Genomic DNA, 23393 nt, shown 5'->3' with positions numbered 1-23393 from the left:
CAGATCACAGCGGGATCAGCCCACAGCACAAACCCCCTGGAAGACAGAAATCCAAGGGACAGCTGCAGAACAGAACTAGAGAGAAGCAGGACCTTGACGCACTAGAGCCTAGGTAAGCAGTTCATTTATTTACCAGTATCTCTCCAGATAACCAGAAATCCCGTAAAGCCCGTGGATAGAAAACTTCAGTGCCTTGAACAACAGGGAAACCACTGCTGCTTTAAAAATGAAATAATTCCTATAGTATATACATGTGCCTGAGCTTAGAATGAAATGACTGAACTCTTTAACAAGAGCAAAAAGTGAACTCTTTATCAGAAGACCTCTTTAAAAAACATTCCAAGTGACAGGATGAGAATTCAGTTTACTTTGGCTGGCTTTAGACCGCTTAGAAGAGAAATAATCCTTTTGGGTCTGCTTTATCTTAAGTCTCATTTTAAACTCCCTTTATGTGCTTGACCAAGAGCGTAGATATTTTTCAGCAGGCACAGTTGTGATCAAAATTTAAAAGAACATGTAAATCGAAGAGATGATAGAATTTTTTAGGTGGGTCTTCACAGCTTTAAGTCTAAGGAGCCAACGACTTTTGTGAAAGAGTTTGGATTTAATTTTAAACTATCAAGCAATTACTTCCAAAGCAAGTGTAAGTATGACTTTAAAATAAAGCTATAAGATGAATTCTAAAGCATTTTACCCCATGTCTCCCATTTAAAGGTTATTTTTAACGTGAGATATAAATATTTGCCTGTTCAAACTTGTATTTAAGCCTCAGTTTTCGTCATTCTTAAACAAAAGGCTCAGTTTGTGCCAGTATTTCCATTAGATGCAATTATAGCATTAAATATTAATGGTGGCTTCCTTGGAGGAATTGACCACTTTGATCAGAACACGCTGTTGGTAATGCACCATCAGTGGCCACTCTGATCCTGAAGCTTCCTGGATACCCAGCCACTGCCACAGGGGAAAGATTCCAGGAGCCAGCTGGACTCTGTAAGAGCCTCTGGCCTCACCCACACAGCCGTGCCCACGGCCTGTGTCTGTATTTCCATCTGCTCCGTTAACAGTCCTAACTGGGAGACTTTGATCAGATTCCAAACTCTCAACACTGCACAGCTCGGGAGGACTCTGAGCAGGCACACGAGTCCCACCAGACACTAACAACATTCCAGGTGGGCATCAACCCTCCTGATCACAAGGTTTCTCCCCAGAGCAGAGCCACTGGGGAGAAACAGTGAATTACAGTCTCCCTGCTCGGGAAGACTCACCCTGTCCCTGTGCTTACAGGCCGGGGAGGAGCAGGAGCATCCAACCACAGGGATCCTACCTGCCGGAGAGCGCGATGCCGGAGTCCTTCGCCATCCACGTCCTCAAGGTGCTGAGGGAGCTGCTGGCCTTCGTGCTGTTCAGCTACACGGTGCTGCTCGGGGCACTGCTCCTCGCTGGCTGGACCACCTACTTCTTGGTGCTCAAATGAGGGCTCTGTTCCTGCTCTTGCTCCTGCAGCCACCGGCTTTCCAGAGGCAACCAGCTCTGCAGTGCCCGGCACACGGGATGGACAGCCCTTCTTCCCCCTGCGCCAAACCTGCAAATGTTTTGTGTCCTTACAGCCTCACCACAACCTTATTTTCTTATGTAAAAACAATAAAGATTAAAAGAAAAGGTATCCACCTGCATGCACTTTGCTGATCTTTTGCGGCTCTTGCAGATTCTTTGTGTCTCCCTGAAATGCTTAAAAGCCTCCCAGCCGTTTTCTCCTGAGACTCCCACCCTGTCTAAAGAGGGACAGGAGGGATGCAACACAATTCCAACACGACCAATATCTCAATAAACAAGTCCTGCCTTGTCCAACTCTGCCTAATTAAGGGTGTGAAGGCAGAGAGACAGAAATTACTTGTCAGTTTATTTAGAAGTCCTGGAAAAAGACCTTCCAAACCAGTACAAGGTTTCCCTCTCCCTACTGTTTTGTGAGGTACAGGGGCAAGGAAAGGGCAAACAAAGGAATCAATGTTCATGGGCTACAAGTTCTCTTATTAATTAGTATTCTATCTTCTTTTGGTTAATGATTCTCTTATTTCTCATGTGAATTAGTGCCATGCTCAGTCTTTCTCTTGTTTTGGGTCTGGGGGTTTGTTGGGTCGGTCAGAATCACCTCTTACCCCGGTGGAGCTGGTTTCAGCCCAGTTGCTGAGCTGGGTTTATTAGTTTCTTCCTTCTCTTGGGGGTTCTGCCCCATGTGTTTGTGGCCCACAAATTCTGCATTCCCTGTGTCCACCATCAGTGGAAATCCTTCTCCCCATACTTTGTTAACCTGCCCCAGGTCTGAGATCACTGAAGCATGTCCAGCCCTAAACCTTAACAAGGCAATTCTACCCACAAGTCATTTGTTTTTCTAACACCTGGACACCACTTAGAGCTTGTGTGCTGCTCTATTTCAGAGATTAAATCTCCCTTCTTGCCTGAGGAAGTTAAAGGTTGGACATCGGGGATCTTAAATTTCTGGTTCTTCAAAGACATGTTGGAGTAACCAGAAGATACAAAGGGGATTAAAAAAGACATTATAACCTGAGAGCTGGAGACTCTCTGGGGAAGAATGATAAGAGGTCCAAAGAACGTGGACCAAAATAGTCAATAAACGATAGAACACTAATTAAATTAAGAGAATGGTGTGACTTGGAACCAAAAATTAAAATGTTAAAGTGGATAAGCACGTGAAAAGCCTTAAAGGGGATGTATCTGCCTGGAACGACTCGCTACGCATCTCCGGCCAGAATAAAGCAATACCTGGCTCACTAACACTTTAGGAGGAGGTGCCGCAGGGTTTGGTTCCTCCCCGACGGCCGCCTCATCCACCACCCTTCGCTCCCTCCGCCGCCCTCACGGCCCCGCACGCGCCGCTCCCGCCCCCGCCCCGCCGGGCCCCGCCCCCGGTGACGTCACCGCGCCGCGCGGCGGGCGGCCCAAGATGGCGGCGGGCGGGCGGTGGCTGCGGAGCTGCTGCTCCGTCCTCAGGTACCGCGGCGGGGCCGGGCGGGGGGGACGTGCTGGGACAGCGCCCGCAGCGCGAGATGTGCTGCCCGCACAGCGCGCACAAGGAGGAAAAACGACCGGTCGTTTTTCAGGAAGATTGCTGCATAACAAAGAAATGCTCCTTACCTCCCGTGCTTTTCCTTTCTTTTTCTGCTCGAGTGTTTCGGTGACAGGCCCTGACCCTGGGGGGACATTTGCACGGCATGGGATGTAAAGAAAACTGGCTGCAGGAGGTCCGAGTGTCGCTGGATTGTACCATATTCCCTGTCACATTTCTCACCTACATGTACCGAACACCAGTTTCAAGCATGTTTTTTAACCTGATTTTCAATATTACTGACTACTAGCAGTGTGCTCATACCAGATAGGATTTCCTCTCTTAACAATGCACTAGTTACTGTCCCTGTCTTATTTTCTTGCACTTAAGTAACAATAATTCAGTAATAATAATTAAGTGACAATACAAAATTTGAAACAAGCTTACCCACTCACTGTTATGCAGCTGCATTCCAGAAGCCTGGTACGGACTAGTTCCCCTAGAACAGCTTCTAGGGGTTGTCCTCCTCTTAGATCCCTGTTCCCCAGCAGACACAGGTTATTTCTTGTGCTGATCTTTTCCCCTTGCATTTCCAGGCACGCTTTCCCAGTCCTGGCCAGTGTGAGGAGACGAGGCCTCTCGGGTGCCAGCGGCCGGTGGCACCAGGCCCTGGGGCTGGGGGTGGCCCTGTGTGCTGTCCCCGTCGTGGAGGTAACGTGGGAGGGGGGCACCCCCTCCCTGGGAGCAGTTAAATGTCCAAAAACACTTGTTTAACCTTGTACAGACCTGTTCTCACCCTGGAATTATATCCTCTGTGAGCGCTTGGCTTGTAAAGAGCAGTGAGGCTTTCCCTTAGCTTTGTCTTTAACTAATATCCATATGGAAGTGGATGTAAAGGTCATGGAAATGCCTTGTGTTGCAGCAGCAGGGATCAGTGTCCCTCAGTAACGATGCCCTGATCAGAAGAGCCGTGTCCCTGGTGACAGACAGCACGGCCACCCTGCTGTCCCAGACCACCTATGCCCTCATCGAGGCACTCACAGAGTACACAAAGGTGAGCTGAGAGAACACACACCTGGCACCAGTCACTGCTGGAAATACTGAATGATCTGGCGCTAACTGCACCTCTCAAACCGTGCTCAAAATGGACTTCTAAAAATCAATTTAACCGAAGGGGTGTGTGGTTGAATATATCAGGTCCCTCAGAAGCCATGGGATCATTGTTTGACACCAAATGTGGAAATTACTTTTAGCTTTGTTAAATTGTTGTAGGTTTGTTGTTTTTGGGTTAAATTGATAGAATCATAGAATGATTTGGGTTGTAAGGGACCTGATCATTCTGTCCCACTCCCCTGCCATAGGCAGGGACACCTTCCCCTATCCCAGGTTGCTCCAAGCCCTGTCCAACCTGGCCATGGACACTTCCAGGGATGAGACAGCCACAGGTTCTCTGGGCAACCTGTGCCAGGGCCTAACCACCCTCACAGGGAAAAATTTTTTCCAGTATCCAACCTAACCCTTCCCTCTGTCAGTTTGAATCCATTCCCCTTGTCCTTCACTCCATGCTCATGTAAAAAGTCCTTCTTTTTACTTAACCCAAAATGACCCTGAAACTCAGAACTGGGGCTGAAGAAACTCATAACAGTTATTTCTGTTTACCTGTGTACTGAGTTCTCTATTCCTGGGTATTTTATTTCCCTTCTCTGCCTTTCTAAGGCCACGAACTGAGTTTCATCAGAAGAATGGTGTGAGCCATGTTTAAGCCTGAAACAAGAAGATACGGTTTTAATTTTATAAATAAAGTGCCAATTTGAGTAAAGCATTTGCATTCCAGTTTATGCCCTTATTAGTACAGCAAGTACACGAAGAGTAATTTTGTGAGACAGCATCAGAGCTGTGCAGACTGTGTGAAATGATTCCTCTGCAGGCAGTTTATACCCTGGTGTCTCTCTACAAGCAATACTCAAATCTTCTTGGGAAGATGAACTCGGAGGAGGTGGATGCAGTGTGGCAGGTGGTCATAGGAGCCAGAGTTGATGTGAGTGGCCACCTCCCTTCCCTCACCCTCTGCCTCTGAAAACCCTGCTCAGAACATTCTGATCTCTCTCACCGTTTCACAAGGGTGGGAGAGCACCTGGGGGTGGTTACACCTCGTGAAATAATACCTTGTTTTCCTCCCAGGTGAAGACAAAACAGCAGGAATACCTGAGGCTGGAGTCCAGCTGGATGACGGCGCTGCGCCTGTCGGAGATGGCAGCAGAGGCTGCCTATCAGTCAGGTGAGCCCTGACACTTCCTTTCCCCTTTTCCCTTATTCAGTGAGAACAGAGTTGAGACACACAGAATATTAATTCACTTAATTTACCAATCCACAGCTCCTGCCTGGTTTTTAGAGGGGCTGAGAACTTACATTCTTTTTTTGGCTGTGAGTCTGTAGAAGCGTTCTGAGAACTAGGCTTGGAAACTTCACATGTGGTTTAGGTCAAGACCAAAGGCGACCAAAGGTATTTGAGGGAAGAGTTTAGTCATTTTTAAATGCAGGTTCAAACATGGTTGTGGGAGCCACAGAAATAAGGGGTCCAGCAGGGCTTTCTAGCTGAGTTCAGTTGTATTAAAGAAAGAAAAGATACTAATTTTGGTCTTTTCTCTGTGTAGAGACTCGATAGCTCTGAGATTGAGTAATGGGCTGGTTTATGGTAAACTGGCAAAGTTACTGGCGTGGAGAAAGGGAGGAAAGCACTGAATATGTAGGGACACCCTAACTCTGGAAGTGCCTGAAAAAGACACAGAATCTGTAGGAGAATGGAAGGATAAGGGATTCCGTGTTCAACAGGAATTCCTGCTGCTGTAGGTGCCAGGACAGGACAAGGACTGAAGGGTCCTGGTACACAAGGAGTGGGCTAGGCTTAGTTCTCAAACCCACTGGCACAACCTGATCACTCTGATCCAGCTCCAGCTGTATCCCAGTGGGGTGGGAGAATTCAAGGGAGCAATGAAATCTCAAAGCAGACAAATTGTTTGAGGTAAATGGACAGTAAATGCATTGAGCATTAATGCATCCCAAGAGCCATCCAAACACAGCAAAGCAGATGCTAATTGCAGTCATTTCCTTAACTGAAGGTTTGCCCAGTGCCCCTCTAACCCAGTATTTCAATTCTTACCCCCAGGAGCAGACCAGGCCTCGGTGACAGCCCGCAGCCACATCCAGCTCGTGAAGTCACAGGTACAAGAAGTGAAGCAGCTGTCCCAGAAAGCAGAGACCAAATTAGCTGAAGCTCAAACAGAGGAGCTCATAAAAGCTCAAGGAGAGGAATCTTTGTTGCCACAGGGTATTTTAGGAAATATAGATGCAGGTGATGACCCTTACCTTCGGGAGGACTGAACAGAACTGAACTGTAGCATATCTGGGAGTCAATCACAAATTGAACAGTCCCAAACTTTTGTGTGGGATAGTCTAAAACTGCTGAAATAAGCCCGTGATTCCATTTTTTTCCCCAAGCAGGATTGCTGTAGAAATCAAGTCACTTCCAGGTATTTGGAAGGCCTCCATTTTGTTTGTAACTTACCTTGTTTGTCATACTTTTGGATTCATTTATTTAAACGTTTATCTATGCAAATGTGAAGACTGCTATCAAGGACAGCCTGGTGTTAATTGTGTCTCTGCTGGGAAGTTTGATGTGTCTGTGGGAGCTCATTAGGGATCAGCCAAAGAAGTGTATTTAAAGAACCTTGTTTTTAACCTGTGAAGTAAATGATGTGTGTGAGGAGATGCCTTTATTAAACTGTGCAAAAGCATCTCATTGTGAAGGTGCCCATTTGGGTGAGAGATTAAGCCCTGTTTTCTGTTTGAACTTCAAAGTTTTTAACGTCTGAGTTGACAGCTGCACCAAATTCCACTGAGCTGCAGTCAGGGGAAATATTTGCTGTAGAGCTGAGAACTTTCCATGGACTTACTCAGCCTCTTGGTGAAGTTTTGCAGTTCAGCACAGCATCCTCTGTCACCAAAGAGTCACCACACCTCGGGAGGTTCCTCAGGAAGCAAAAGGAGGTTTGATTTTCAAGATAATGTGGTTATAAACAAAACTATTTTGGCAACTGCCGTGGACTTCTTTACAAGGCAGCGAGTAAAAGAGTTTTACCTATTTGAATGCTTTTGAGCTTCAGGAAATAATCTGAATTCTCTCTTTCACAAACTTAATGTTTCACTTCAGATTTTAAAACCACAGATGTCTTTCACTGTGCTCATTTTCTAACTTCACAGCTAATGTGAAATTGGTTTTGCAGAACAGCATCCACTAGAACTTTATCACTGCTGACTGGAATCAGGTTTTGTAAAAAACACCCATTATTCACAGGTTTTTCACAACAAATTACCATCTGATGCACTGCATCAAGGTGGCTGTTACTAAATTGAGGAGGAATTTTCTGTAGCATAGATTGTCTCATTTTGCCTGCCTTTGGAACAAATGCAATCTCAGCTGCACAGCACTGTACATTTATAGATTAAGTAGTAAAAGAATTAACAAACCACCTTTCCTTGCTGCTCACTGGGTGCTGCTGTATCCAGGGAGGATGGCACAGTCTGGAATTCAGCTCACAGGGAGCTGCCAGTGTCTGATCTGCCAGGAGGCCCCAAACTCAGCTTTGGGTGGGAGCATGAGGAAAAAAGCCACTATGACGAGAGGATTATTTGAGCAGTGGCACAGCCAAGGCCTCAGGAGCCAAATGCACCCTCAGGTCAGCCTCTAACCACAACTGCTCTCATTTGGTACCTGCTGCAGTTGGAGAACATCTGCCAAGCCCCTGACCCTGGTGCACACACAAGTTGTTTTTTCAGGGTGCCACAGTAACTCCACTCTGATGTTTGCGTGGCAGAGACAGGGCTTAAGGCAGATGAGCACTGCCAGGAGTCAGCAAAGCCAGGAAACAACCTCTTCCCCTTTTTTTCAGAGCCTGCTCCCAGCCCTGTTGTCACCCCACTTCTCGTTTCACTGCATGCCCTGCTCTTCCCAAGAGCTGTTCCCACACACATCCAACCTGACATGACAGGAACCAGCCAGTCAGTCAAAGTGGGAGTGAGGAGCATGGAATGGCTCCACATCACCTCCAAAACAGGGCAGAAGGGAGTCCCTCACCCTTTATTAGGAAGTGAGAGCTGCCAGCTGGGGATTATCCCATACACCTAAACCCACAACAGACATGACATCACGCTCTCTGTTCCTGAGTTTGCACTGGGAATCATTGAGTGGATCAGAAAAATGCTGGCACAGCAGCTCCCAGGGCACCACGGTACCCGCCCTGCCCGATCTCTTCTCCAGGACAAGCAGCAGCCCCTGTCTGTCCTACAAGCAAAAACCTCCTGGATGCACTTCCCAGGCACCTCTGAAAGCTCCAGCTCCCAGCTGGTGGGGTGAACACTGGGCAGCTGGCACTGGAGACAGCAATTACAACAGCACAACACAAATGGCTCTGGCTTCTGTAATCACATACTTCCTCTCCACCCACTATATTTTTTTCCTAAAGCTTCCAGGCTGCATCCTTGCTCACACACACAGCAGAGCAATTCTGCTCTAGCAGCAAGACACCCTGGCACTGAGAAGTTTCACAAAAGTATCACCAAATCTTAGTTCCATATTTGATCTTTCCTCAAATTAGCAGCTCCAGCACATTCAGATTAATCACTTTCATATCAATGCATCTTGACAGGGCAAAGACCAGCAGCTGCTCACAGGAAAGGAAGTGGCAAATACCCATTTCCACATAATGACTCCTGAATGCAAACACCCAGCACCAGATCTCAGCCTTCCCTGGCTTTTAGGGCTCTTAGCTTTCAGGAGACCCAAGAATATTCCTGTGAAAACACTTTTCAAAACTGTATTTTATTTGTACCCACCTTTACAACAACAAAAAAACAAACACCTCCCACACAACATGAGACACTACAGCCACTCTTCCTACCACTGTGATTATTCATGATACATTGCTCCTCTCACACCTGATCAGAAAGTCTTTGTGCAAAAGTTTCCAGTGCAAGTAAACCTATAATGACCAAAAGGCTTGAGTCAGAGCCCAGTCCCTTGGATCATCATCATTGCTGTGTTAAGGCAATATATTTTTGAGGATTTTTCTTACCCACTCCACTCCCTTTCTCCTGCTGTCCAGCAGAAGCTGTGGGATTGCTGCCCTGGACAGTGGACCAAGCAGCACACACTGGCCTTCCTTCCACCCCTTCAAGTAATTTCATGTGCTCTGTCACTCGTTAGTCATCACTGGCCTCCCTACATGAGCCTGAATTTGGCCGGCGGTCAGACACCGGTGTTGTGGAGCCTCCATAGCAGGTGGCCCCTCACTCACATTCCCATGGCAGTTGTGACTTCCCCTGGCTCCCATCCAGCTGGGAAGAGCTGAGCCAAGTCCCCCGGTGCTGTGTCTCACCACCCCCACCCTGTGACAATTCAGCTGCTTCACGTAACCCCCCAACAGAAAATGACTCACTGCAAACCAAACCCTGACGGCTCCAGCGCAGTCTGTTAGTAACGGACATGGTTCTACCACAACCTGATTTTTAGTTTAGTACTCTGTGTCTGCTACCAGTCACAACCCTGCTGGGCTCAGCGGGAGCTTCTTTTCCACCGACATTGCACACCGAATGCTGTCGTCCCTCACCAGGGTCCACATGATCCACATCTCCGTGGGGTTGAGTTTGTGCACAATCATCAGCCCTTTGTACAAGCATGGATCAAAAGCATTGAAAGGTCTCTGGATCCCAAAAGTCTTAAAGCCAGGGTGGTTCTTTGGGGTCACGGACATCTTCGCCAGACACATTCCCACAAACACATCATCTATCGGGAAGAGCTCCGTGCCCTCTGCGGTGCTCTGGAGGCGACGCACTGTCTCTCTAGACATCACATACCCCCCTCCTCCTGCATAGCGAGGATAGAAGGAGGCTCCATACATGGCCTCTGGAACAAAGTATTTGACCTTGGTGTTCCTGATGGGCCGGGCATTGGCTATCACATCCCCAACAAAGAGATCCTGTTCAGGGCCAAAGTCTTGGAGGAACTCGATGATGTTGTAAGTGTTGACAAACACGTCATCATCGCCCTTCAGCACAAACCTGGCGTGCAGACAGTCCTCCATGTACCAGCGGAGGAAATGCAGCTCCTTGAGAGTCAAGTTGAAGAAGTTGTCAATGAAATCCCACTGCAAGATGTCACCAAACTCCTGGCTCTCATAAGCCAGCAGCTGGTGCAGGGGCGGCACCTGGATTTTGGCCTCTGAGCGCCCCAGAAGGAACACCAGCCTGACGTTCTTGCCCCTGATAGAGACCTCCTTTCCCCACGTGTTCCTGATTGCCACCCTCTGGTCCACGTTGATCGGGGAAGACTTGATGGCCAGCAAGAGGAACAGCTCTTTGCTACACCTGGGAGGCTTCAGCAGGACTGGGAAGCTCCGGCAGTGCTTGTACGTTAAGAAGACGCGGTGAAGCTCCGGGAGAGCGAGAGAGGAATTGGCGAGGGTCAAGTTCGGCAAACACTTGGTGGGTTCAGCGTTGTCCAGAACCAAAGACTTCGGTTTGTGACTCACTACATCCATTTTCTGGTCCGCTGACGATTCCGCCAACTTTGCCTCTTTCCTCAAGTAAAACACGCAGGCGAGCAGCGTGATGGAGAAGGTGTAAAGGGCGAGGTTCCTGATCCTGGGATACATGGCAGCCTGCGGCACGGACCGGCCCTGGGCAGAGGAACACGAGCCCTTCGCTCCCGGGGTCTCCGCGGGCGCGGACGGGACGCGCCGGTCGTTCCCCCCGGACGGGGCTCCGTGTTTCCCCTCGCTGGGTCCCAGTGCCGCCGGCGAGGGCGGGAGCGCTGCGGCCGCTCCGGAGCCCCCGGCCCCGCAGACCGGGCTGGAGCCGCCGCTCCGCGGTGCCCCCGGCACGGCCAAACCCCCACCTCGCTCTGCGGAGCCGCCGCCGCCTCACCGGGGCTGCCCCGCCCCGCTCCGCCCCTGCCGGCCCCCACCCGTGGGCGGAGGATGCGGGGGGCTGGCACTGGGCAGCGTGTCCCGGGCACCGCACACCGGGCACCGGGCACCGCACACCCACCCTACACCCCGAACACACCCCCTTACCTACACTTCGCACTCCACACCCCGCACCAGCCCCTGCCCACCGCAGCTCCGGCAGAAGCTCAGCAGCAGCCCCAGACCACCACAAACCCAGAGGGATCTCCCAGCTCTGGCGATTCGGCTCAACCAGGATCCACGCAGCGTTCCCGTGTGGTTTATTTCTCACCCGGCTATGGACACGTTACTGGGTTTTCTCCACTGCCACGGCCTCGTTCTCCTGGCTCTGGGCACTGACTGCCAAGGGCCACCGAAGCAGCTGCATCTGGAATTGAACTGTCAGTGGCACCGGCTGGAGCTCTTGACCTTCCTCCAGCTCAGCAGTGTCTTTGTTTTTTCCTTTTCCTGTGGAAAGAAGTAAATCTGTCACTGTCTTGAGATAGTAAATCACCCTGAAAGCAGCAGCGTGCAGGGGGACTGCCCCTGGTGTCAGCACTTAAGGGAAATCTATTTGAATATGACTTCGGGTAAGAAGCCCAAAAAGCATCTTTAGGCAGGCAACTGATCTGGGTGCAAGCTACTTATGTGTTGTTAAACTCCCCTAGGACAAAAGAAAGATGCAGAAATAAACAATTTCAAGGATCCTAGAAAATCGAGTGCGAGGTAAAACGAGACGTACGTGAGACTACTTCTGAAGACATCCTTCAATGTCTGGGCAAACTGTTCACTTGAGACAAAGCTCGCTGCCTTTCCTCTTTGAGCCATCTGGAAATGATCCCAATTCCTCTGAGAGGACTTATTATTTGTGTGCATTTGCTGACTGCGGGATGCAAATCAGCCTCAGCTCCCGGCTGGGAGAGAGCTGGTCCCTGCACAGCTTGCTGGACACGGCGCTGGGAGCCGTCCCCGTCCCTCGGAGTGTGGCCACTGCTGCCGCTCCAGGGTGGTACGTGGTGTCCAGGGGATGAGCCACGGTGCAACCTGGTGACTCACAGAGCAGGCAGGAGGTGCAGACACATCCGGGATGTGCAGAGGTGCTCGAGCTGCCCACCCCAGCCGCAATCGGGGTGCTCCTGTGAGTCACATCGGAGCACGTGGCCACAGCACACAGGGTGTAGCAAGCTGTGGGGGGCAGCTCATTTTTAGGCACTGTGAATTTTGCATTCACACTTTGAAACATGAACTCGGTGGCCCTGCAGTGCAGCCAACCGGCCTCCACCTGCACAGGCACAGGGGGACACCAAATTAAGCAGGAGCCTCTAATCGCTCTGGGCTTCCTGTGTCAGCTTCTATGCATCCAACACCATCTCCGGCCACACAACCCCCACAGAAAGGGTTCACCCTCGTTCAAGCTGAAAGGAAAACCTCCTAGTGACTGCAGGACTGGGGTGGAGGAAGGAAGAAACACCAGTGCTGAGCTTCAGCTGTTCGACAGCAGCTGCCTGCTCTGCTTCAGCAACAGTCTGAGTGTATATTGCAAATATATATCTTGTGGGGAACAATAATTCAAGGACTTTTCTTCTTTTCAGGTAGCTGGGAAGGCCACAGGCTTCCTCTAGTGCAGACACTACAGGGCTCTGAGATCTTCCCCAAAGATGGGGACCTTGCTGTGGGTGATGGGGCACAGAAATCAGCCTAGAGCTCTTGGGAAAGGGGGTTAATTGCACTCTTAAATCTGATTCCAGAGCAGGGAAACAGAGCTCCTTTGGTAGCTCTGAGTGGTGCTGGGGAGGCCTGGCCCTCTCCACGCTCTCACTGACCCATGAGCAGCAGCTTTTCAGCATTGCCTGACCACCCCTTCCCTCCCCCACTTCCTCCTGCTCTTGCATTACCCCTCCGATGTGCTGTCACTGCTATTTTTGCAGTCAAAACCAAGGAAAAATAACCTGCAAGAGGCAGGGTGAGTTTTGTCTCCAGTGGATTAAGCAACACTGCTGGCTGAGCAGCCTGTGAGCTCTCTATGGGGAGGCAGGGGACACCCGTTGGGGTCAGGGTGGTCCCTTCATGGGTAACAGCAGACTGGGGTCTGTTCCCAGCCCTGCCATGGGACACCTGGGGCTCTCTGTGCAGCTCATCTCCAAGCCAGATAGAACAATAATCCCCTCTGCAAAGTGCTTTGAGATGTGAGTTGGAAATGGATGAGGAGCTTATCATGCATCCCAGGCAGCCCTCCCCCTGCTGCCCATGCCAGCCCTCGCACTGTCCCCATTTGGCAGCCGACACAGAGGGCAGCACATTTCTCACCCAGAAATCTGCTGTGCCCTTCTCCCCTGGCACACAGTGCTGGTGGGTGTGTGTCTCTCCCAGGGCAGCCAGCAGCCCAGCCTTGGTCCTTGTTCAGACACTGATTCATAAGTCCAGGCGTGTGTCCATCCTGACGGCCCCACAGTCAATGTCTGCATTCACAGCCTGAGGCTCAGGATGTAAGTCCCTGCTCCTGCCAGGGTGGCTGTGCCCTGTGGCTGCCTCTGGCTGGGCACTGCTCCTGTTTGCTCTCACACACACCACCCTCTCCCCCACCAGCTCAAGGCTCCATCACCTTTGGGAGACGTCAGAGTTTTCTGGCCGGCCCTACCTTCTTCTTTTGTTTTTTTGCTCTTGTCTTTGCCTTTTTTCTCATCCTGTGGAGAGAGACATTTCCACAGTTAGGCTGTGTTGAAATCCAATGCCCTCATTCAGTCCTGTGATACCCATCACCATTGGGGTGCTGTCACTGGGATATACAGGGCAGAGGAAAGAGGTGAGGGGGAGCAGGAGCACAGCAGAGTGGCTGCTCTGAGAAGAGAATCCAGGAAATAGAAACTGTTGGCACAGCTGGTATGTGCTGCCATGCTGAAAGAGAGCACCAGAGGAACCACGAGTGGTTGCTTTCACATTCTCAAATGGAAAAATAAACTCATATATTTTCCTAAGCCTATAAAAAGCAGTAGTATTGCTTGCTAATATCAGTTAAATAACCATGCCAGCAGGGATGGATGGTGGTTAGGCAGGGCTATTTCAGCCCTATTTTAGGGAGGGGAGAACTGAGGGATGGAGGGATGGATGGATGGATGGATGGATGGGATGCCCAGGCCAGTGAGGACAGAGCAGGCTACAGGGCAGGACATGCTGAACCCCAGCCTGCAGCACTGCCTGCCCCTGGCAGCCCTGCCTCACCCCCCTGTCCAAGGACATGTTCCTTACCTTCTCCTCTGGAACTGGTGATTCTGGTGGTTTCTCAGTGATCAGGATCCCAAAGTCACACACAGTTGCCACCAGGTCCTCGGTGGCCAGCAGGGCCTCCAAGGTCACCCTGGTGGTGCCCAGGGTGCTCAGAATGGGAGGGTCACTGCGGAGTTCACGTGGCAGCTGCTGCTGCTGCTTCTTTTTCTTGTCCTTGGAGGCAGGAGGCTGCAAAACACCAGCACAGGGACAGGCCTCAGCAGAGGGATGGGAGTCCCTTTATCAGAGAGAAGCAACCCCAACCCAGCCCCTTGCCCACCACTGCATCCAGGCCAAGATGTGTGTAAACAGCTGCTGCCTTCCTCCATTGGCAAGGGGGGACTTTGGGAGAGGTCTGGGATGGAGGGATGACTCTCTGACACACCAAACTAATCCAGGAGGAGGGCCCTTGTTCTCTTATCACCATTTTTGCAACTCAGATATAATTTGGCCATTGTTCTCTCCTAGCACCCTACCTTGGCACTGTCCTGTCCTTCCTTCTTATTCATGACTGAGTTTTCTTCTGGGTCAGCATCTACAGGCCATGAGAGCACCTACCCAGAGAGAGGAGCTGCTGCTGCAGGGGCTGGGAGGGCCCAGGGTCACTGCCATCCCAGCCTGCCTCCCAGAGGGAACATGATACCACTGCTGGGCCTCCCAGCAGCACTTTCCCCTTCATCCAGCTCTGCCACACACTCACCTTCTCCTCCACAACCGACACAATTGTTCCCGCTGCCAGGTAGGACTTCAGCCCCACCAAGTCCTTGGTAATGTGCTCCTTCATGTAGCTGCAGTCGATGGTGTCTGCCCAGGGCTTTCCAGGGGTGGCAAACACCTTTGCTGTGTAGGGACACAAAAAAGTTCTGAGGAGACCTTTCCTTCGACTGGTGCCAGTTCATTATCCATCAGTCCCAAGCTGACACTGCGAGGGACGTGCTGATGCCACCACGTGCCAGGAAGACCCATAAACTTGCCCTGAGTGCTGGGACAGGGGATTTACAATTCCTCATTACCAGAGCGAGTCTTTGGCTCCTCCATGGCTGCAGGGTCCTGCTGGTTCTTTGTTTCTCCTGTGTCCTGAGCAGAGCTGTCCACATCCAGCATGGTCACCATGGAACTCTGGTGGGTTTTTGTTACCTGGGACAGAGAGGGATCTCTTGGTAGGGCATGTCTGGTTTTGTTTGCACTGGGACCAGGGGACAGCTGCCCCTGAAATGCCATTCCCCAGCCCACCCTCATGGGAAAAAAGTGCACCAGTGTCAGGGAAGGGGTCTGCCACAGCCAGCAGGAGGGGGGCTATGAGAGCATTCCCATGTGCAGAGCTCTGGGCTCCCCAAGACGGACAGGGAACATGGGCAGCAGGGGCTTGTCCTGCCAGATGCAGCCCCATGGGAATTCTGTCCCCAGTACTGCTGCTACCCCTGCCACATCCATCACTCCATAGCCTGGAGATAGATTCTCCCTTGCTGTGATCTCCTATGCCTGTTGGCTTTCAGGAGCACAATTAAGGACCAACCTCAGTGTTGCTCTCATACTCGAGCTCCTCTCCCTCTGCAAACTCGTAGGTGACAAAGTAGCTGCAGGTGATCACTGGGGCCTCTGAGTCAACATCCAGCTGCTGGAGAGCACTGGGATCAGGGACTCCCTTCATCTCCCCAACAGTCACAACCACTCGAGCTTCACTCCTGCTTAGTTCTAAAAGACAGACAATCTTGCCATGGAGCTGCAGCACGTTCTTTCCAGAGTGAGGAAGGAAAAGAGCAAGCAGAAACCTCCCGGTTGCAGTGTCCCCTCCGTGCCACCCTGTGCTAACGCTGTGACAAGCCACTGCCACGTGGGGTCACTCCAAAGCTATGCAAACACCTCCTGGCTTGGCTGCTCTGCCTCCCCGGTTAACATTTTAGTCTCCAAAGAGCACATCCAGCACAAAACTCACTGAGTAAGGGCTGTCAAGAGGGGCTTCCCAGCCCGGGTGTCCCCAGCCCCCTGCTCCAGTCCCAGTCCCACACTGCAGAGGTGGCACCACTGCGTGCAGACAGCGCAGCACCACAGGACCACCTTCCCCAGTACAGATGTTCCTCTTTCACCAGCTCCAGAGGGAAGCACAGGGTCTGAAACCAGATGGTGTCTGGGAAGCAAAGCTGGGGGCAGGCCAGGATGCAGAGGCAGTTCTAGGACTAGGGTGGCCTTTTCTTGGGCCTGACTAAGGCTAAAACTACCTCAACTGTAATTATACCACTGCAGGGCCCTCTGCCTGTCTCCCCACTTGTACTAGCAGGGTAGAAAGGCACAGAGAAGGATCTCCATTTGAGGAGAGGCAACAAGGAAGGCAGAGTTTGCCCTGAGGACCCTGAGCTCAACCACGATGAAACCCCCTCCTGAATGCCAGGGTCAGGTTCAAAGGTGAGGACTCACCTGGCTGCCTTGCCAAGCCATGGAACTGCTGCCTCTCATCAGGCCCTATGTAGATGTCATCGAGGAGGGACAGCTTGGGCAGGCTGTCCACGAGGAAGCCTCTGTAGGTGGGGATGAAAGCCAGGGGGTTCCCTTGGAGCACCAGGATGCGGAGCTTCTGCAGACTGGACAGTTGGGAGACCAGCCCCAGCAGATCCGTGAGGTTGTTAAAGCTCAGGTCAAGGGAGACAAGGTTTGGCCTAAGGAGAGAACCCAGGGAAGAAGGTAAGGCAACAAGCACCTATCTGAGGATAGGGAGCTACTGCCCTGGGGCAAAAACAGAAACAAAAATGGTGTTTCCTCAGCGCAAACAGGGTCAAACTGGGGAATCCAATGGTACAATCCCAAGAGGCCAATTACAAATTCCTGAGCCATATGGTCCATTGCCAGCCTCCCCCACCACTCAAAAACATGCCAAGGAAACATTAATGACCCCACTGCATTATTTGGTGATGCAGCCTAAGCTTTAGATTTTTCCCTGGGCAGAGTCCCAGCAAGGGCTTTGGGGAGGACATGGAAAAAGGAAGCTGCCCAGGAAATGGGAACTGTGGTGGGTAGGGTGTCAAGACTGTTTTCCAGGTGATCTCCCCATTCCACACCTTGGCCATGGACCAAGACAACCACTGAGCATGTGAGAGCAGACACAGACTGCTCTGCACAGGGAGTGGACAGGGCAAAGCAATGACCCTGCTGAAGGGCTGCATCTTCCCAAGGCCACCTTGATGGCTTGAGGTCACCTTTCCATCTGCCCACCTCCCTTTCAGGAGCCCACAGTCTATGGCATTACCAGAAATCCTCAGTGAGGAACTTGTCCTGGGAAGGGCCGCACAGCCTGTTGTGTCCCAGCCCCAAGTGCTGGAGCTCTGGAGGAGGCTGAGAGCACAGGTCCTCCAGATCGCCCACAGTGTTGCAGCAGAGCTCCAGGACCTGCCCAGGACAGAGGAACCAACAGACACCTTTGCAATGAGCTGTTCCTGGCACCCCTAGAGCTGTTTGGCTTGCACTGTGTTCCCAGATGGGACCTCCTTCCCCATCCTGCACGAGATGCTGCTCACTCACCTTCAGTGTCCGGGGCAGGTTGGCCGAGGTGATCCTGCTGATCTGGTTGGCACTGAGGATGAGCTCCTCCAGCTGCTGGAACTGCAACACACCCTCATCGACCTCCTCCACCTGCAAAGAGCTGGGTTTGGCCAACATTTCCTGAGTCACCTCATGGCCAAGGAGACACAGACATGCGTTCATCCAGATGACATACGTGTAATCCAGATTAGCACAACATCCTGGGGAGGGTGGGGGGAGTACCTCTACCCCAGCAGCAACAGTGGCATCTGGGAAGACCGTGGGATGGGGAAGGTGTCCTTTTTCCCAGGACGTTTTCCCTCCCAGCAGGCAGACGTGGTTTCCTGGCCTACACCTTTACAGGCACAAGCAGCTGCACTTACTCCCTTGTCAACCATCCGCAGGGACTTGAGGACCTGGTAGACTTTGGAGCCATGGACAAGCTCTGGTGCCAGCACGGCCATCTCCTTCAGGAGCTGGTCCTGGGGACTGCAGTCCTGGGGCAGTGCCCAGGGGCTGTGCTGGTCCCTCAGCAGCTCCAGCAGCGCCTCGGGGGTCTCCTCATCCAGCACAGCCTCCTCCTGCCCGGGCTGGACCCTGCGGGGGCTCCTGTGGCCACTGAGGCAGGATTTGTTCTGCAGAGAGGAGAGAGGCAGTGACAGCCCTGCAGCCCACAGGCCCTGTGCCACGTCCCATGGCTGTGCCACCCTGTCCCTACCCAGCTGCCAAGGCCACAGGGGAAGTCCTGCAGCGCCAGGTGCCGCAAGTACTCCTGAAAAGTAGCCGAGAGGCTGCAGCAGCCAGGTGCTGCCATCCAGCCTGGCCTGACCAGGAATTCCTGCCTCAGGGACTTGTTCCCTGTCGCTAGGAGATGTTGGTGACGCGGATGCCATGGAACCGAGCACCAAACAAACTCTCCAAGCTGAGCGTGGAGCGAGCCTGGGACAGCACTGAGCTCACCAGGCTGGGAGTAAATCCCTGTTTCTCCAGATCTTCCCCAGGTTCTGGGGGCTGCTCCCAACCAGGGGCCTTGTGCAGTGCTTGCAGGGTACATCAGCAGCCTTCTTCCCTGGCCAAGAAACCGTGACATGGCATTTGCCATTTCACTTACCTATATCCTGAGAGTCACTCAGGTTCTGGGGAAGAAACAGGGAGGTTCCCAGTCAGCTGTGAAAGCCCAGCTCTTCACTCATGTGGAGGGCACTGACATCACAGCCACATAAGGCCATCAGAAAACAAAGTTCACAGTTGAAAGTACCAGCTCCCACACTTGGAAAAAAATAGGTGAGCTCCAGGAACAAAAGCCACAGCTCAGTCTCAGGTCAGCATCAGGTCTCTGTGCTCTGAGACTGATTTCCTTTTTCCGGTGATAGGTGTTGAGGCAATGGCTACAAATTCCATTTTAGGGAGCTGACAGCAGCATGTGTCAGCAGAACTTCACCAAATGAATTGCAGATTTTATGTGATGTCTCATGGTTGCGTGATGGAAAGCTGAATTTCTCAGGTTGGGTTTCACAGGACGGATGCTGACCTGTTGCCTTATCAGCTCAGCAGCTTATCACAGCCGTGTACGGACAGGAAAGGATGAACAGAGCACGCACAGGCTAAGAGATGGTGGCATTGCCTGGAGTGGAACAACCAGGCAACCTGCTGTCCTCATCTTAGGAGAAGACGAAGTCAAATCTAAAAATCTCTGAAAGACCATTAGCAGCAGTTGAACTGTGTTTCGTGGAAAAGCAAGGATGTAAAAGTGCTGCTTCTTTCATTTGCATCACTATTTAAAATAACTGCCCCCATTGCCTTCAGTGCTGCACAAAGAGATATTCCTGCTCTCAGAGGAAGACCAGCTTCCTTGTCCATCCTCCCTGGCTATACTCATCTGGGAGAGCTGGAAGGGGACTGGCAGTGCCCAATGACCTCTTTATGTACAAGCTCGTGCACCTTCCACTCATCGTCCTGTGGGGCACTGGCCGGCTGCATCTCTCTGCTTTTTTGGTGCTTCCAAACAAGCAACCCTTCAAGATCACCCTTCTACCTGAAAGGAGCCATCTGCACCCACCACTATCTTTGTAGGGATGTTCCTAAAGAATGCCCTGCACAAAGAAACATCTCTCTTTCTCTTTCTCCCTCATTTTACCCCCAAATAATAATAAAAATCTCAAATAAATTAAATACCTTCTAGAACTGTCCTTTTCTAGCTCTCCCTCAGCACTCTGCTGTCCTGTGTGCTGCCCCATGCACAGGTCACGGTAACTCATCTCTTTCTTTGGATTATTTAGCACCTGGGAATAGGGTTGTGCAAGAAGAGCTTCCTAGATGGCTGCTTGGCTCTCAGTGCTCCCTCAGAACCACCTTCAGTTTGGGACTCTCCTTTGATGTGGCCTCCAAACAACCAAGGGCTGAAGTTACAGGCTGGTGGGACCTGAGTGCAGAGTTGTACAGGGGAAACGTCCTTTCCCATTTCAAGCCTTGGGAATCAGTTCATCCCAGAGAACAGTCCTTGAACCAGTTCCAGTCACTTCGAAGGAGTTCATGCACACACCAAGCTTTTTATTTTCAGAGAGGACTGTTTCACATGGAAACCAGAACTGATTACTTGGATACCAAGATGTTGATCCTTGAAAGCCTTCTGGTGACTTGACATACACTCATTTTTGAACTTATGATCACCTTTCACCACACCTGTAATTACAGAGGTGGGAAGTACAGCATCCACAAGTGTAGATGTGTCACAGATGTGGGTTTCCTCTGCTCTGTTTTCTGTCCCAAACCATCAGTAGTTCTGCTCTCTTGAGCTCATGCTTGCAAACCCTAGGGATAAATTTCCTCTGTTTTGGTGTGTATGAGAATTTCCTGCATTTAGTTACAGGAAACAGAAAATAACCTCAGGGGAGTTAGAGAGATGGGTGACAGGGATGGGAAGGTGTGATCCTGGGCATCCTCTGCTGGTTACGTGAGAGGGTCCTACCTTGGGGAATGGTCTTCCAGACATGCAGCAGAAGGATTTATACACTGAACTGGAGGCCTGATCTACCTTGCACACAAGCCTCCTGTGGCTTTTTTTTTTTTCTTACACTGACCCTGCAGGAGAAGGTCGCTGGCTTTGGGCAACAATAATGTGCTTGCAAGCCCCAACCACGTCTATATTAAAAGCACAACAGAGTTTATATCCTAAGTCCTACATTTTGGAGAGCCCAAGGATTTTGATGGGATGGCTAACCCAAGCATCCCAAACTCCTCATCAAACAGACGACACAGGACACCACCTATGTCTATGGAAACTGCACCTAGATCACAATCAGCGAAGACGCACTTGAACCAACTTTTGATGTAATCTTTTGAAAAGGGAAAAAACCCCGAACTATCACCGGCAAAAAAAAAAAATAAAAAAAAAAATCCTGTGAGAGCCACTGACGCAGGACTCGGGGGTGCTTAAATGCAGCCTGGCTGGGCCCAACCCAGCACTGCAGGCACCAGCAGCTCCAGCACCAGCTCCCAGCCAGCAGCTCTCCCGGCCCACCATGGAACGCCGAGCAGGTGGGTCTGCCTTACCCTTGCTCCACATTGTCGAGGTGCACTGGTTCATGTTCATCACTAGCTCAGCAACTTCATGCTTTGAAAATGTATCATGCTGCACAAACCCAGAAAGTTTTGCAAAAATTCTGCGGAGGGTTCAGACCCATCATTGTATTCTTTCTTTTCTTTTTCCTTTTGACTCTCCATCTGAATGCAGAAATCAACAGCTTTGCCATCTTCCTCTTCTGTTTACTGGTTCCTTTGGGCTCCTCAGCACCAACAAAGATACTAAAAGAAAGCAAAATGACTACAGGACAGAGGCAGAAGCGTTTTCCCACTGAGATAAAGCCCTTGGTAGCAGTGATAGAAAAGAGAGCCACTGAGTTATTGGGATACTATGTAAGTACCATTTTGCATGTGCTGTGTCTGTGTCTGTGGAGAAAACTCTTGAGTTATTATAAAAGACTAGAAAGACCATCAGAAAAGAAATATTTGGGTTAGAAGCTAAAATAGTCTCTTCTCTGTATTCCATGCAAGAAGAAAAGCACTGATATTGCATTATTTGAGGGCAGAGTTGGAGCAATGGCCAGAGCAGCTGCAGAATGGCTGACTTTGCCTCCAGTGCTCCTTCTCAGTCTCCAGAGTCATGCTAGGCTTGGAGGAGGCATCTTTTTGGAGGAATCCAGTGAGATCATTGGAAACATGGCAAGAATTACCTTGCTCTTCAATCTGATCCTAGTTCTTGAGCACTTCAGCCAAAACTCCTGCTCACCCATCCTCTCCCCGGAGATGGTAAAACGTGCACTGAACTCAAGTGTCAATGGCTCAGACAAATTACAGTTCCTGGGATTGCATTTCCAAGAGTGTGTTGATAAAAATCAACATTGACATTTCCTCTGAATTCACTGCTGAAATTAAAACCATCTCTGCCAAAAGAGACGAGAACACACTCAGGCCAAACCAGATCTCCGGCATAAGGAAATTTTGCCCACACAGCAAAGAATAAAAACCAATACTTAGAAAAGCTGAAAACGAGGCAAGCAGGGCATGAGGAGAGGAACTGCACACTGACAGCCACAGACAGCGTGCAATACCTGCTTGATCAAAGGGGTGTAGGTGTTGGTACAGCTATTGAACCACAACCAAAAACCCCCAGTGTACCCAAGTGAGAAATAGAAACCAAGGATTACTAACTTCCCTCTGCTCTCCCTCCCTCACAGGAAGCTTGTGTCTTTCCAGCACTCCAAGGTGAGACCCAGCTGCTGAATAAGACCAAAGTCAGAGACATGGTGGAGAGAATACCTGATTGCCCAGCTTTCCATGCAAACTGCTGTGCTCTGCACCACATTTACGACATCCTGCAAACCCTGGGGAGCGACATGGAAACAATCTGTAACACGACTGCCCGCGATGTTGTCGCCGCCAATCTCAATCAGCTGAACTCCACCCTGAGCGAAGGAGCTGCATTTTACACCTGCAGGAGCACGGACCTGCCGCGGGTGCACCTCAGCCAGGGCCAGCCCGTGGACTTGGCACACACATTGAGCTACATCTGGTTGTTTTTAAAGAAATACGAACAAATTGTGCAGAATACGAGAGAAATGTACTCTGAAGCAGCAATTTAATACGCCGGGATGAAAAGGCACTGGAGACCTGGCTAAACGTGACCTGTCAGTGGTTATGGGATCACTTTGCCAGAAACAACATTGATAAAATACTTGCTACTCTATATAACTATGTAATCTAGTTTAACTTAAAGGATGAATGTCTTAAGTTATATTATTTATTATAAAACTATTTATACTATTCTATTTGCAACAGCATGTAAAAAGGATGGACTAATGTGAGTCAGGATAATTTAATTAACCAATCCTGACATAAATAAGCAAACAGGAAATCATAATTTTAATGTTATTTGTATTTTATCTTGCAGGGTTTTTTTCAAAAGTTGATTGTCAGTAGATTTTTACTTCTCTCTCTACTAGTGGATTTTATTTATAAATTTATATGTAATCTATTTTTATAAATCTATTTAA

At 50.5% G+C, this 23393-nt stretch overlaps 3 protein-coding genes across 4 annotated transcripts; 1 reads left to right on the top strand and 2 right to left on the bottom strand.

Annotated features, from left to right (window-relative positions):
• The first annotated feature begins 2930 nt into the window (after nucleotides 1-2930).
• On the top strand, nucleotides 2931-6858 carry DIABLO (diablo IAP-binding mitochondrial protein). Of its 2 annotated transcripts, none has more exons than XM_017814429.1 (6): nucleotides 2931-3009; nucleotides 3661-3775; nucleotides 3990-4118; nucleotides 4992-5102; nucleotides 5246-5342; nucleotides 6231-6858. In XM_017814429.1, exons 1-6 carry the CDS (start codon nucleotides 2963-2965, stop codon nucleotides 6443-6445), a joined length of 714 nt encoding a protein of 237 aa, XP_017669918.1. In that variant the 5' UTR covers nucleotides 2931-2962; the 3' UTR covers nucleotides 6446-6858. The 2 variants fall into 2 exon arrangements, with proteins under 2 accessions (XP_017669918.1, XP_017669917.1); XM_017814428.1 differs by having other exon boundaries at nucleotides 3987-4118.
• A 2065-nt stretch (nucleotides 6859-8923) lies between these two features.
• B3GNT4 (UDP-GlcNAc:betaGal beta-1,3-N-acetylglucosaminyltransferase 4) lies at nucleotides 8924-11434 on the bottom strand. The gene is made up of 2 exons (XM_017814427.1): nucleotides 11357-11434; nucleotides 8924-10797 (listed from the first exon to the last, which is right to left on the bottom strand). The coding sequence occupies exon 2, from the start codon at nucleotides 10771-10773 to the stop codon at nucleotides 9658-9660; it is 1116 nt and encodes a 371-aa protein (XP_017669916.1). The 5' UTR covers nucleotides 10774-10797; nucleotides 11357-11434; the 3' UTR covers nucleotides 8924-9657.
• Nucleotides 11219-18670, bottom strand: LRRC43 (leucine rich repeat containing 43). Its single transcript, XM_017814426.1, has 12 exons — nucleotides 18560-18670; nucleotides 18225-18476; nucleotides 17842-17952; nucleotides 17570-17709; nucleotides 16744-16982; nucleotides 15845-16023; nucleotides 15342-15465; nucleotides 15029-15168; nucleotides 14805-14882; nucleotides 14311-14517; nucleotides 13703-13748; nucleotides 11219-11532 (listed from the first exon to the last, which is right to left on the bottom strand). Exons 1-12 carry the CDS (start codon nucleotides 18653-18655, stop codon nucleotides 11372-11374), a joined length of 1773 nt encoding a protein of 590 aa, XP_017669915.1. The 5' UTR covers nucleotides 18656-18670; the 3' UTR covers nucleotides 11219-11371.
• Between the last annotated feature and the right edge of the window lie 4723 nt (nucleotides 18671-23393).

This window comes from Lepidothrix coronata, unplaced genomic scaffold (assembly GCF_001604755.1).
Source record: "Lepidothrix coronata isolate B3197 unplaced genomic scaffold, Lepidothrix_coronata-1.0 Scaffold44, whole genome shotgun sequence".
NCBI lineage: Eukaryota > Metazoa > Chordata > Aves > Passeriformes > Pipridae > Lepidothrix > Lepidothrix coronata.
The sequence above is the reverse complement of the archived record's forward strand: the minus strand, read 5'-3'. Positions and strand labels throughout refer to the sequence as shown.

Excerpts from the sequence above, each read along its gene's own strand:
- DIABLO (XM_017814428.1), top strand. The coding sequence starts at position 2,963 with ATGGCGGCGGGCGGGCGGTGGCTGCGGAGCTGCTGCTCCGTCCTCAG. Across the intron at positions 3,010-3,660 it reads AGCTGCTGCTCCGTCCTCAG|GCACGCTTTCCCAGTCCTGG; the intron begins GTACCGCGGCGG and ends TTGCATTTCCAG. Across the intron at positions 5,103-5,245 it reads TCATAGGAGCCAGAGTTGAT|GTGAAGACAAAACAGCAGGA; the intron begins GTGAGTGGCCAC and ends TTTTCCTCCCAG.
- B3GNT4 (XM_017814427.1), bottom strand. The coding sequence starts at position 10,773 with ATGTATCCCAGGATCAGGAACCTCGCCCTTTACACCTTCTCCATCACG.
- LRRC43 (XM_017814426.1), bottom strand. The coding sequence starts at position 18,655 with ATGGCAGCACCTGGCTGCTGCAGCCTCTCGGCTACTTTTCAGGAGTAC. Across the intron at positions 16,024-16,743 it reads TGGCTTGGCAAGGCAGCCAG|AACTAAGCAGGAGTGAAGCT; the intron begins GTGAGTCCTCAC and ends TCTGTCTTTTAG. Across the intron at positions 14,883-15,028 it reads TGTCGGTTGTGGAGGAGAAG|GTGCTCTCATGGCCTGTAGA; the intron begins GTGAGTGTGTGG and ends CTCTCTGGGTAG.